The 14,164-nt window shown below is 42.7% G+C and overlaps 1 protein-coding gene across 3 annotated transcripts in view; it reads right to left on the reverse strand.

The window, feature by feature from the left end:
- MCUR1 (mitochondrial calcium uniporter regulator 1) overlaps positions 1–14,164 on the reverse strand; it is a 137,807-nt gene that overhangs the window by 86,530 nt on the left and 37,113 nt on the right. For all 3 annotated transcript variants that reach the window (XM_030211222.1, XM_030211213.1, XM_030211206.1), the window contains exon 3: positions 3,273–3,376. In XM_030211222.1, coding sequence (XP_030067082.1) covers positions 3,273–3,376 — 104 coding nt within the window. The remainder of the gene's footprint in view (positions 1–3,272; positions 3,377–14,164) is intronic.

Here is a 14,164-nt window from a genome sequence, read left to right on the forward strand (position 1 = left end):
ATACAGCTTTGCTGGTAAATAAGTTTGATTCTTTAACATTAGCCCTTGAAACTGCTAAGACTGAATTAACTAACCAAAAGTCTGAAATATTAGTTAAAAACTGTGACAGATTCTTTGATAAAAGATAAAATGAATGTTTCCCTAAAATTGGAACTTTTGGAAAACCATAATAGAAGATTAAATCTGAGGCTTTTGAATTTTCCTCTCTCAATTGGAATAACTCCAATGGATTTCCTGAAAAAAATATTTAGTAGAAGTATTGGCCTATCCTCATTCAGCAATTCCACCTATTAATAAAATCTACTATTTACCTGATAAACCCTCTAAAGCGAATCCAGCTGGAAATGATCAAGCTTCAGAAATAAATCTTCAGGACATATCTGCGTTTCTAGAAGAATCTATCTCAGAAATAATAACTCGAAAGACATTATCGGTATCTTTTGTCTTTGAGCAAGACCTGCAAGCATTGCAGAGACTTTATTTTAAGAATACACAGAAGCTCTTTCACAGTCAAAAAATTTGGATTTTTCCAGATGTTATTAGAACTACTCAGGATCGTAGGAGAGCTTTTCTTGTATATAGAGAAGAGGTCAAAGCAATGGGGGCTACTTTTTTGTTAACTTACCCTTGCAAATGCTGTATTAAATATTTAGGGAATAAGTATATATTTTTTCGAACTAGACCAGTTAAAATTGTTTATAAATAGTAAAAAACTACCTAGAGTGTAGAAAGAATTAGAAAGTGAATTATGCGGGGGATTTACGTCTCAGGCCATTTACTAATTTCATTTCTTTTTAGAATTTCCTAGTTATATCTCCTATAATTGCATTTCTCCTCCTCTTTAAATATAGTAGTCTAAGAAAGCAAATTAGATTCCACAATATTTTCTTTTTTTTTCTTGGGATTGCTTAATATTATTATTGTTTCTGAACAATTTACTTTGTTGAGAATAGCAAACCATGGAAATATTTTACTGCTGTGTTGCCAATTTATAAGTATATCTTGTAAATTCTGAAAATTAATAAAGACTATTAAACAAAATTTTCAAAAGGGCGACTATGACAAAATGAGAAAAATGGTTAAAAAGAAGCTAAAGGGGTCAGCCACAAAGGTTAGGAGTTTAAATAGAACGTGGACACTGTTTAAAAATACCATCGTGGAAACCCAGATCAGATGTATTCCACATATTAACAAAGGTGGAAAGAAGGGCAGCCAGCATGGTTGAAAGGTGAAGTAAAAGAGGCTATTAGAACCAAAAGAACATCCTTCGAAGAATGGAAAAAAGCACAAGCTAGAGGTAAAGTACTGATCATGAAGGCTAAAAGAGAATATGAAGAAAAACTTGTAACAAAGACAAAAACTCATAGTAAAACCTTTTTCAGATACATCAGAAGCAAAGCCTGAATCCCAAAAATTCAAGAAACATTTATTAAAAAGAAATAATACAGCAGAGAGATACAACCCTAAATATTGCTGCAATCACTGCCCCATAGGCAGAAACATAAATGTTTGCTATTGCTAATGAGAGAAAAAGAGCAAGTTTGTTGCCGACTTTCTTTTTCTTGGTGTGCTTGGTACTACTGGCCTGAAGGCAAATAGACACGCAGGGAAAAAAGAACCCATTCCAAATGTATTTATGCTGTTTGTGCAGGATATTGTGGACAATAGCAGCAAGGGAATAAAAGGACATTGGCAGCCAGCTGCAGGAGGAACTATACAGAGCTCTGGTGGAATGTAACAACACAATAAGCTGGAATGGTGGAGAATGGTATGGAAGTAAAAAAATAAAAGGTGGGTTTACCTGGGTATCCCAGGTGTTCATGCTATAGGATTTCTCCTCTCTCCTTCTCCCTCCCCAACTTCCTGCTGTAAATGGTTCTGAAGTATAGCTATTATTTAAACAGTTAACCAATTACAGTTGTCTACGATTTAATCAATATATACATCTTTCACTTCAAACTATATGTAGTCTTCCCCTGGGTTCTGTGAATCTTTATATGCAAGAGTGAGAAGCACTCATGACCTGGAGCTGGGACTGAAGGACCATCTTAGGGCTCAGCTATCCAGGGGGAAAATGCCAACAAGACAATCAGTCAGAACAAATGCAGTATCGCTAGAGCAAAAAATCGTAACCTAATACCAAAAGAAGCTCTAGCAGCAAAATAACCAGTGCTAAATTGAAGAAGTGGAGAAAAAGCCCGCAGAAACCGCATAACGTGTGTTATAAATCAATGTGAACAATCTATAACCACGTACTAAACCCCAGGTAGTCTACCTGCGGTTTCTGAGGGCTTTTTCTCCACTTTTTCAATTTAGCACTGGTTATTTTGCTGCTAGAGCTTCTTTTGGAAAACGCCAACACCCTGCAACATCACGGATTCACCTTAAGGACTAGCAGACTATAGAAGAAAGTTTGAACTCCCATTGTCAGCTTCACTGAATTCTACTAAAACAAAAAACAAACAAACAAAAAAAAAACACACACACTCTTTTTCCTAATCCTTACAGTTCAACCCCAATTATAAGTGGCAAAGGTAAAGGGATTCAGTCAAGATGTCACAGTTGACTGCTCAGAATCCTTGTTATGAGGCTTCAGGAGAAAATGGATCTTACAAATAAACACATTCAATGGTTATATCTGTCATTCGGTTAAAAGTAGTAACATTAAATATATCCAGGGTTTAATTTGTAGACTAAAAAGAAGTAACCGTGTGAGGCAGGAGAGGGGGGCCAAGTCCAGAAGTGAACTCTCCTCAAGGCACACATGATCTCTATTCTGCGCCCACCCCCCAATCATTTTTCTCCTTTTCCTCCTGGGTATATTTTTCATTTCCCCTGTCTCTCCCCCCACCCCCCAACAATTTGGGCATATTCATTCTCTCCTGGTCCCTATCCTGCTTCATGGCTTTACCAAAGCTGGAGAATGAAGGTGGTGAACTGGGAATGGTTTTGGTCTACATATCTTCTCTGTCAGCCTCCATTAGATAACATCACAAATCAATACCAGGTCACTGTAGCTGTGTTACTATATATATATATATATATATAGGAGCAGCTAACTCACTAGTGTCATTCAAATATATAGAAACAAGAGATTTGTGAGATGCCCCTATATAATCTCTGCTTTTAAGCATCTTGTCTGAAAATTTACTGAATTGATAAATGCTCCAAAAATATTCTAAAAGGTTGCACCATGATTTCTTAGATGAGGAGTGGGATCAGTGCCTCATTAAAAGAACAAGAATGCAAGATTTATCATATGTGTATCTGACCTGTTGCATTTTGGTGACCATATCCTTATAAACCACTTCCATGTTGGAGTTAATTATTTTCACCAAAGCAGATACAATTATCTCCGACTGCTGAGTAGTGAAACCTAAGCCAAAAAAAGCACAAAACAGAAGTCAGCTCATTTTCAGTCACAGCCAACCCCTTCCACAAAAAGCCACTAGGAGAAAAAGAAATTCATAGCTGGGACTGAGTATACAACACTCTAACCCCTACAAAGATAAGTATAGGATGTTATCAGATTCTTTACTTAAATTCACTCTGATGACTAAACAGCACTGATTTGCAAAGCTTATATAGGTTGGAAAAAATAGGAAGCAGTTAATTCATTATCTATGAAATCACAATTTCTAGAAAGTGAAACACAGTAACATAGTAAATGTCAGCAGATAAACCTTCTAAAATACACGAACATGGCAAGACAGACCAGGATCAAATATGGTTTAATCATGAATTGATAAGTGTCACTGTTGGCAGACTGAATGGACCATTTAGGTCTTTATCTGCTGTCATCTACTACGTTACTCTGTTATATCATCAGGTGCGAAGAGTATGAAGTACAGCAAGGTGACAGGTGAAATGAAAGGTACAAGAATAACAAGAATCCTGAAGTTTAACTTCTGAAATATTTGTTTTACTAGTTAAATTAGACATAGGGTTCCATGGGATCAACTAGTATATCCTCTGCCATTTAATCATTGATGTATAAAGCCTGTTAAATGGGAGTTCTCAGGGCATACAGCTTATGGAAGATGCTGTCACCTGTAGCCTCCTGAAGAGCTAGATGCAAATTGTCTGTCTGCTGGCCTATCATTTAATAAAGTTTTTGAGGAAGAATTAGCAGCTTAAATGCTTTAGGATCAAGGCTGGAGTGGGCTTCGACATCAATTCCAATAGTTGGTCTGTGCCCCAAAACTGGCAGGGAGAGAGATTTAAGTATGCCAGTATTAATCATGAAGGAGTGGAACCTGTGTGAAGTACCAGATGCAACTCTGGCCACTTTGTTGGGCAGACTGGATGGACCATGCAGGTCTTTCTGGGCTCTCCATGACAGCAGCATCTATCGGTGGGCTGTGCCGCACACCCAGGTGATGGATGATAGTAGTCCTACTACTTATCTATAGTGCCACTAGACGTATGCAGCGCTGCACACCTTAACATGTAAGAGATAGTCTCTGATCGACAGAGCTTACAATCTAATCAGGATAGACAAACAGGACAAATAAGGGATAAGGGAATTACTTTAGGTGGGAATGATAAAACAGACATGAGTATTGAACAAGTGACTAGGGGTTAGGTGGGTTTTTAGCCTAGATTTGAAGACAGCCAGAGATGGAGCTTGATGAATTGACTCAGGAAGTCTATTCCAGGTGTATGGTGCAGCAAGATAAAATGAATGGAGTCTGGAGTTGGCAGTGGAGGAGAAGGGTATAGATAAGAGAGATATACTCAATGAACGGCGTTCCCGGGGAGGAGTGTAGGGAGAGATAAGAAGAGACTTGAGGAGTGGGCTAATATGAGCATAGCCATACCTTGGTCCTTAGTTTATCGGAAAAAAGAATATTTATATTCCACTTAGACCTAAACGGGTTACAGTTTTATTTTACAGGTACGGGGGATGTCCCTAGTGGGCACACAATCTAAGTAGTAAATTGTACTACTCCTGCACCTGGGGCAACAGAGGTTTTTTTTTTTTTTTTTACATTTGTACCCCGCGCTTTCCCACTCATGGCAGGCTCAATGCGGCTTAAGTGACTTGCCCAGGATCACACGGAGCTGAAGAGTGAAGATACTTACCTGTAGCAAGTATTCTCAGAGGACAGCAGGCTGATCATTCTCACAAGTGGGTTGGCGATCCAGTCTGGGAACCGGCATTCCATAAAGCAAAAACTTGACAGAGTCTTCTGAGCGTGATGCGCATCTAACTGCGCATGCACACAGTGCATTCCCACCCGCCGTGTGGCTGCGCTCCTCAGTTCAGTGAAAAGAAAGAGAGAGAAGACAACTCCAAGGGGAAGTGGGCGGGTTTGTGAGAATGATCAGCCTGTTGTCCTCGGAGAATACCCGCTACAAGTAAGTATCTTGGCTTTCTCATGTGGGGTATCCCTAGCATCTAGGCTCACCGAAAAAAAACCCCAAATTTGGTCAATTGGGCCTCACAACAGCGAGGACATAAGATAGATTAACCTAAACATATATACAAACTAGCTGAGAGTGCAGACTGGAACAGAATAAAACGGGACTAGGTGGGTGGAGTTGGATTCTATACCCCAAACAGATTCTGCAACAACGACTGTCCAAACTGACTGTCGTGTCAGGTGTCCAGCTCAAGTCAGTAATGAGATGTGAATGTGTGGACTGAGGACCACGTCGCAGTCTTGCAAATCTCTTCAATGGGGGCTGACTTCAAGTGGGCCTCCGACGCAGCCATGGCTCTGACATTATGAGCCGTGACATGACCCTCAAGAGTCAGCCCAGCTTGGGCATAAGCGAAGGAAATGCAATCTGCTAGCCAATTGGAAATGGTGCATTTACTGATGGCAACTACCCTCCTGTTGGGATCAAAAGAAACAAACTTTGGCGGACTGTCTGAAGGGCTTCGTCTGCTCCATGTAAAAGGCCAATGCTCTACTGCAGTCCAAGGTGGGCAAGCTGCTTTCGTCAGGGTGGGCACAGGGACAGGTAAAAGATGTTGGCATGACAACTGACTGATTCAGATGGAACTCCAACACCACCTTTGACAGAAACTTAGGGTGCGTGCGGAGGACTACTCTGTTGTGATGAAACTTAGTATAAGGTGCATCTACTAAGGCCTGAAGCTCACTGACCCTATGAGATGAAGTTAACAGCCACTAAGAAAATGACCTTTCAGGTCAAGTACTTCAGATGGCAGAAATTCAGTGGCTCAAAAGGAGCTGTCATCAGCTGGGTGAGAATGACATTGAGATCCCATGACACTGGTGGAGGTTTGTCAGGGGGCTTTGACAAAATCAATCCTCTCATGAAGTGAACAACTAAAGGCTGTCCAGAGATAGGCTTACCTTCTACACGGCAATGATAGGCACTAATCGCACTAAGATGAACTGAGTTGGGTTCAGACCAGACTCTGATAAGTGTAGAAGGTATTCAAGCAGGGTCTGTGTAGGACAAGAAAGGGGATCTATGGCCTTGATGTCACACCAGACGGCAAACCTCCTCCATTTGAAAGAGTAACATCTCTTAGTGGAATCTTTCCTGGAAGCCAGCAAGACCTGGGAGACACCCTCCGAAAGACTCAAGGAAGCAAATTCCAGGCTCTCAACATCCAGGCCGTGAGAGTCTGAGGTTGGGATGTAGAAGCGACCCCTCGTTCTGAGTGATGAGGGTCGGAAAACACTCCAATCTCCACGGTTTTTCAGAGGACAATTCCAAAAGAAGAGGGAACCATATCTGACGCGGCCAGTACCGTGCAATTAGTCACGGTTCCGTGGTCTTGATTGAGTTTCAACAAAGTCTTTCCCACTAGTAGTATTGGGGGATACGCATACAAGAGGTCTGTCCCCCAATGAAGGAGGAAGGCATCCGATGCTAGCTTGCCGTGGCCCTGAAGTCTGGAACAGAACTGAGAGACTTTGTGATTGAGTTAAGTGGCAAAAAGATCCACCAAGGTGGTGCCCCACGCTCGGAAGATCTTGTGGGCTACGCCCATATTCAGAGACCACTCGTGAGATTGCATTATCCTCCTCAGTCTGTTGGCTAGACTGTTTATGCCTGCCAGATAAGTGGCTTGTAGAAACATGCCATGATGGCGTACCCAGAGCCACAACTGGACGGCTTCCTGATACAGAGGGCGAGATCCGGTAACCCCCTACTTGCTGGTGTAATACATCGCAACTTGATTGTCTGTTTGAACTAAGATAATTTGGTTGGACAGCCAATCTCTGAAAGCCTTTAGAGCGTTCCAGATCGCTCGGAGCTCCAGGATGTTGATCTGAAGATCGGTTTCTTGGGGGTCGTGGGAAGCCCATCTACATAAGCCCCCCACCCCAGGAGAGATGCATCAGTCGTCAGCACTTTTTGTGGCTGAGGAATTTGGAATGGACGTCCCAAGGTCAGATTGGATCAAATCGTCCACCACTGAGAAGCCAGGGTCCATTGAGCAGATCTCATATGCAGATGTGCCATGGGTGGAACATGAACTGTGGAGGCCATGTGCCCCAAGAGTCTCAACATCTGCCGAGCTGTGACTTGCTGAGACTGTCGAACCGTGGACACAAGGGAAAGAAGGTTGTCTGCTCATGTCTCAAGAAGATAGGCTCAAACTGTCCGTGTATCTAGCATAGTAACATAGTAAATGACAGCAGATAAAGACCTGTATGGTCCATCCAGTCTGCTCAACAAGATAAACTCAATTACATGGTATGTGATACTTCATTTGTATACCTGAGTTTGATTGTCCTTGCCTTTCGCAGGGCACAGACCGTAGAAGTCTGCCCAGCACTGTTCTTGTACTGTTCTGAAGCTAACGTCAAAGTCTCTTAAAATTTACACTCCAGCCCATCCCTATCAATTTAGTCATGATCAGGGCATAGATCGTAGAAGTCTGCCCAGCTCCCATTTTGTTTCCCAATTACCGGCGTCGCCACCCAATCTCCACTAACATTCCGTGGAACCATTCCTTTTAAACAGGATTCTTTTGTGTTTATCCCACACATGTTTGAATTCCATTACCATTTTCATCTCCATCACCTCCCGCGGAAAGGCATTCCACATATCCACCACCCTCTCCGTGAAAAAATACTTCCTGACATTAGTTCTGAGTCTGCCCCCCTTCAACCTCAATTCATGTCCTCTAGTTCTACTGCATTCCCGTCTCCAAAAAAGGTTCATTTGCAGATTAATACCTTTCAAATATTTGAATGTCAGTATCATGTCACCCATTTCTCCTTTCCTCTAATGTATACATGTTCAGGTCAGCAGGTCTCGGTACGGTTTGCAACATAAATCCCATACCATTTTTGTAGCTTTTCTTTGCACCATTTCCAGTCTTTTTACATCTTTAGCAAGATATGGCCTCCAAAACTGAACACAATACTCCAAGTGGGGCCTCACCAACGACTTGTAGAGGGGCATCAACACCTCCTTTCTTCTGCTGGTTATGCCCCTCTCTATGCAGCCTAGCATCCTTCTGGCCACGGCCATTGCCTTCTCACATTGTTTCTTCACCTTTAAATCCTCAGACAGCAACATCCCAAGGTCTCTCTCCCGAGTCGAGCTTACTAATCTCTCCCCTCCTATTCGGTATCTCTCTTTTGGGTTTCTGCACCCCAAGTGCATCACTCTACACTTCTTGGCATTAAATTTTAACTATCCTCTTCACACAGGGGGATATAGCTTTATATTAAGAGTACAATTTATACCTAAAGTCGATCACAAAGTACACCACTAAATGATTTCAAACAAACATTAATACATTTGTCACCCATATATGCACATATATTATTCACAGTAACCCTCAGCTTCCATGTAACTCTCTTCCACATGCCTTACCCAGCGTCACTTCCACAATCAAACCGATCTCATACATTGCTGCAATCCACTCAAATTACATTACAGTGCTTGCATTTAAGTTTCAGCTCTACTGTATGCCCTTGGCTTTTGATGATGTTAAAAGTATATCCTTTATGTTCGTTAAAGGTCATGCTGTGGAAGAGATATACTGATGATGTTATACTGTTTTGGCAGGGATCTGATAATGAGTTGCTAGCCTCACACAGCCGATCCTCATATCAAATTCACTTGTCATATTGACAAATATGAAATTGAATTTTTGGATATTAAGATCATTAAGACCCACAGTGAGGGTTTCTATACTACAATTTTCAGAAAGAAGACTGACAGGAACATCCTTTCTCAATGCTGCATAATGATAACTTGTGTAGTGCAATAGGGTGTTCCTGTCGGCCAATTTCTTAGGTTACGGCAATTATGCTCTTCAGTTAACGAATTTAAAATTCAGTCAAAAGATATGATGAATCGGTTCGTGCAGACAGTATCCTATGGGGATTCTTAGAAAAGTATATAAGCAAGCGCTGTATGCTCATAGGCCATGGCTATTCTTGCCTAGACAGAAATCCTCTCACAGGTCTTTAGCCTGTATGCTTCCGTTTTCTTAAAATGCTCCTAAAATAGGACAGTTAATACACAAATATTGGCATGTTCTAGCTGTGCATCCAGAATTCAGTGAGCACCCAAAAATTGCTTACTGTCGGAAATTGAACCTTGAGGAATTGTTGAAGAGACCTACTCCTGATAAATTTGATGGCCAACATTCCCCTTGTGGGAAATGTGTTTATTGCAAACATTCAGTTACCACCAAGTGGGTTTTGATACCGGGGTCCAATAAAAAAATTCTACCTGTAAGGCAACACATCTTGCAATAGTGAAAGGGTGGTGTTCACTATATTATATTGGTCACACTAAGCGACAATTAAAACACAGATTGGCTGAGCACATTAGCAACCTCAGAACTCACAAAAAAGAAGCTCCTTTGGTAACACATTGGACCACCCAAAACCATGCAATTGAGGATTTAAAATGTTTAGTATTAGTTCAGGTCACACCATCAAGAGGTGGTGACATCAGTGCGCAACTGTTGGCTATAGAACAGTGCTACATTTTCGCGTGGGATACAGTGGCCCCCAAGGGTGTAAATCTGGAAGTAGAATGGTTATAACTCTTGGCAACTGTTCCTAAGGGGCGTTTCACACGCGGGCATTTATCCTCGGAACAGGAAAGAACGTTTGTAATGTTTGAGGGCGGTCCTACGGATCTCCTGCCTTGGAGCAGCCCAGATGGTAAGCAGCCATTAAGCATTTACAATTATTCTGTTATAAGGTTAAAATTTAGATAGATTTTTGAGATGTTGGGATGATTCTGTATTGGACACTATATATTACTTCCTATCTTCGATCCCTAGGCACCTGAATATACTAACTTTACCCGACCCTAACATCAAATTGTATTTGTTTCCATACCGGTCTAGGCGATTGCCTTATGGTAAGATGTAAGCCACAATGAGCCTGCAAATAGGTGGGAAAATGTGGGATACAAATGTAACAAATAAATAATTAAATTCTGCATGGATATGTATTATTGAATTGTTACAGGTTATGGGGAGTGGTTCCTCCTGATGAAGTAAACCACAAAATGCGGTCTCGCATTGAGGAACTAAAGAGGGATTGAAGAATGGTCATTTAGGTGACCATATTAACGGTTTTCCATGCAAGTTTTCTAGAAGCCGCGCAGCGAGCAATGAAAATTATTAATGATACTCGGCTACGAATGGCACAACTGAGGTCTGAATATACACCAAGACTCATGCTAAGCACTTGGAGTTTGAATGCTCAAAAACAACTGATACCTTAACTTTGACCTTGGGAATACAAGTACGTGGTCCGAGAAGCAAAAGAGGCTCACGTTTGCCACTTTGAAATTGGTGGACTTTAATGAGCTTAAAGGATATACTTTTAAGCTGAAACTTAAATGCAAGCACTGTAATGTAATTTGAGTGGATCGCAGCATGTGGTGAGCAATGTATGAGATTGGTTTGATTGTGGAAGTGACGCTGTGTAAGGAAGAGGGTTACTGTGAATAATATTTGTGCATATATGGGTGGCAATAAATGTACTAATGTTTGTTTGAAATCATTTAGTGGAGTACTTTGTGATCGACTTTAGACAAACTTTAACTGCCAGACCCTTGACCATTCTTCTAATGTTCGGAGATCCCTTCTCATCGTTTCTACTCCTTCCAGGGTATCTACTCTAGTGGCTATTTTCGTGTCATCTGCAAAAAGGCACACCTTTCCTTCCAACCCTTCAGCAATATTTCCCACAAATATATTAAACAGAATAGGCCCCAGCACCGACCCCTGAGGGACTCTACTGCTCACCTTTCTTTCCTCCGAGCGGATTCCATTTACCACCACCCTCTGCCACCTGTCGGTCAACCAGTTTCCTATCCAGTTCACCACTTTCGGTCCTAAGTTCAACCCTTTCAGCTTATTCACGAGTCTTCTGTGGGGGACCGTATCAAAGGCTTTGCTGAAGTCCAAGTGGATTACATCTAGCGCACGTCCTTCATCCAATTCTTTGGCCACCCAGTCGAAGAAGTCAGTAAGATTCGTTTGGCAGGATTTTCCTTTGGTAAAGCCATGTTGCCTCAATGCTCCAATGAACTCCAATTTTTGAAAAGGAGTGAGATGGGACTTGGGGGTAATTGATGATTAACCCCAGCAGCTCCAGCACTTGAATAGTTCTCCACATGGACTGAGCACCGTCCTCCGAGGTGCTCTTCACAGCCAGTCGTCGAGATAAGGGAACACATGCACTCCCAGTCTGCGTAGCAACGCTGCAAATACCGCTAGACACTTGGTAAATACCCTGGGAGCTGACGTTAGGACAAAAGGCAGTAAGTGGTACTGAAACTGCTGCGTTCCCAACCAAAACTGAAGATACTTCCTGTGAGCTGGAAGTATCGGGATATGAGTATAAGCGTCCTTCAAGTCCAGAGAGCATAGCCAATCGTTTTCATGAATCATGGGAAGAAGGGTGCCCAGGGAAATCACCCTGAACTCTTCTCGGACCAGAAATTTGTTCAGTGCCCTTAGGTCTAGGATGGGACGCATACCCCGTTTTCTTCTGCACAAGGAAGTACCTGGAATAGAATCCCTGTCCTCCTTCCCCTGGTGGAATGGGTTCGACCACATGGGCCTTTAGAAGGGCGGAGAGTAGAGAGTTGCACAGGGACAGAAACCTTACCCGTCCCCGCCCATCCTTGCTGGAATCTTACCGATCCCCACCAGAATTTAATGGTACATAAAAGAAAATTCCGGTTAGCTCTCTCTGGATTTGAGCCACAGCACTGCAGGCAAGGCAGGAACGGAAGTTGGAACTTGGCACAGTCTGGTGCACACATGTAAGATTTGTCTCTGATTCACTGGCACTGTGTGCTGAGAGGTTATATGCATGCACCAGTAGGTCAGGTGACCTTGAGTATTGTGTTAAATTCTGGTCGCCGCATCTCAAGATAGATATAGTGGAATTGGAAAAGGTGCAGCGAAGGGCGACTAAAATGATAGCGGGGATGGGACAACTTCCCTATAAAGAAAGACTAAGGAAGCTAGGGCTTTTCAACTTGGAGAAGAGACGGCTGAGGGGAGACATGATAGAAGTATATAAAATGAGTGGAGTGGAACAGGTGGATGTGAAGCCTCTGTTCACGCTTTCCAAAAATACTAGGACTAGGGGCATGCGATGAAACTACAGTGTAGTAAATTTAAAACAAATCGGAGAAAATCTTTCTTCACCCAACGCGTAATTAAACTCGAATTCGTTGCCAGAGAACGTGGTGAAGGCGGTTAGCTTGACAGAGTTTAAAGAGGGGTTAGACTGTTTCCTAAAGGACAAGTTCATAAACCGCTACTAAATGGACTTGGGAAAAATCCACAATTCCGGGAATAACATGTATAGAATGTTTGTACGTTTGGGAAACTTGCCAGGTGCCCTTGGCCTGGATTGGCCGCTGTCGTGGACAGGATGCTGAGCTCGATGGACCCTTGGTCTTTTCTCAGTATGGCATTATTTATGTACTTATGCATGTGCATGTGTCACAGTTGAGGTCTGCGCATCAGCCCGGGAGCAAAGAGGATTAATAGTAACATAGTAAGTGACGGCAAACAAAGACCTGAATGGTCCATCCAGTCTGCCCAACAGTCACACTCATTATCAATTCATAATTAAATCAATGAGTGTGATATTATATACTTGATTACGGTCTTTCTTCGGTGTTTCTGGGACATAGACCATAGAAGTATATTCAGTCCTATCCTTATGCTACAACTACTGGAGTTGCCATCAAAGCCCACTCCAGTCTATTTGTCTTCTCATTTGTGGGACACAGACCATAAAAGTCTGTCTAGCACTGTCCTCATGCTTCAGCCACTGAAGTTGCTGTCTAAGCCCTTTCCAGCCCATCCTAAACCAGATTGCCATATATGAGAGACAGACATTACAAGTCTGCCCGGTATCGGCCCTAGTTCATCACAGTCTGAGTTGCCATCTAAGGATCACTTGACACATCCACACACAAAGCAGCCATTTAAGTTTAGGCTTTTTATAACTTCCATTTTCTAATTAGAGATCCTCTGTGTTCATCCCACACCTTTTTGAATTCCGTCATCATTTGTATCTCTAGCACCTCCTTAATGGAAAAGTTTATTTGTGCTGTTAAAGCGAGGAGGAGGAGACAGCACTCAAAGAAATTGGTACTTGGTAGATGAGAGGCTGGCGCAGGTGCAGCTTACACTTCCACGGGAATCCCACAGGAACTGCTTCCGTCCCCACGGGAACCCCGCAGAACTGCTTCCATCCCTGCAGAAACCCCACAGAAATGCTTACATCCCCGCGGGATTCCCGTGAACCCCATTCCCATTCCTCTGCAAGTACCTGCCTGTGCGGAGAACTGAATGAATGAACTCTCAGAGGGCAATTTGGAGGTTTGGATACTAGATTAAGGGTGTATCCTAACCGGACTATTTTAAGAACCCACTGGTCGGAGGTTATGAGAGGCCACCTTTAGTGAAAAAAACATCAAACCCCCCCCCCCCCCCCCCCCCCCCAACCAGCAGTCGTCTGGCACAGACATTTTTATTGTGGCTATGCTCTCCTGGAGCCAGTCAAAAGCTCGTCCCTTGCTTTTGCTTGGGAGAAGCTGGGGCTTTGGACGCATGCTGATGACAGGAACGAGCACGCTGGGGTTGAGCTTGGGTAGGCTGGCGAGACGCCGGATTGTACCTACGCCTAGAATGGGAATAGGGCACACTCCATGATCTACC

Source organism: Microcaecilia unicolor, chromosome 1 (genome assembly GCF_901765095.1).
Source record: "Microcaecilia unicolor chromosome 1, aMicUni1.1, whole genome shotgun sequence".
NCBI classification, from domain to species: Eukaryota; Metazoa; Chordata; class Amphibia; order Gymnophiona; family Siphonopidae; genus Microcaecilia; species Microcaecilia unicolor.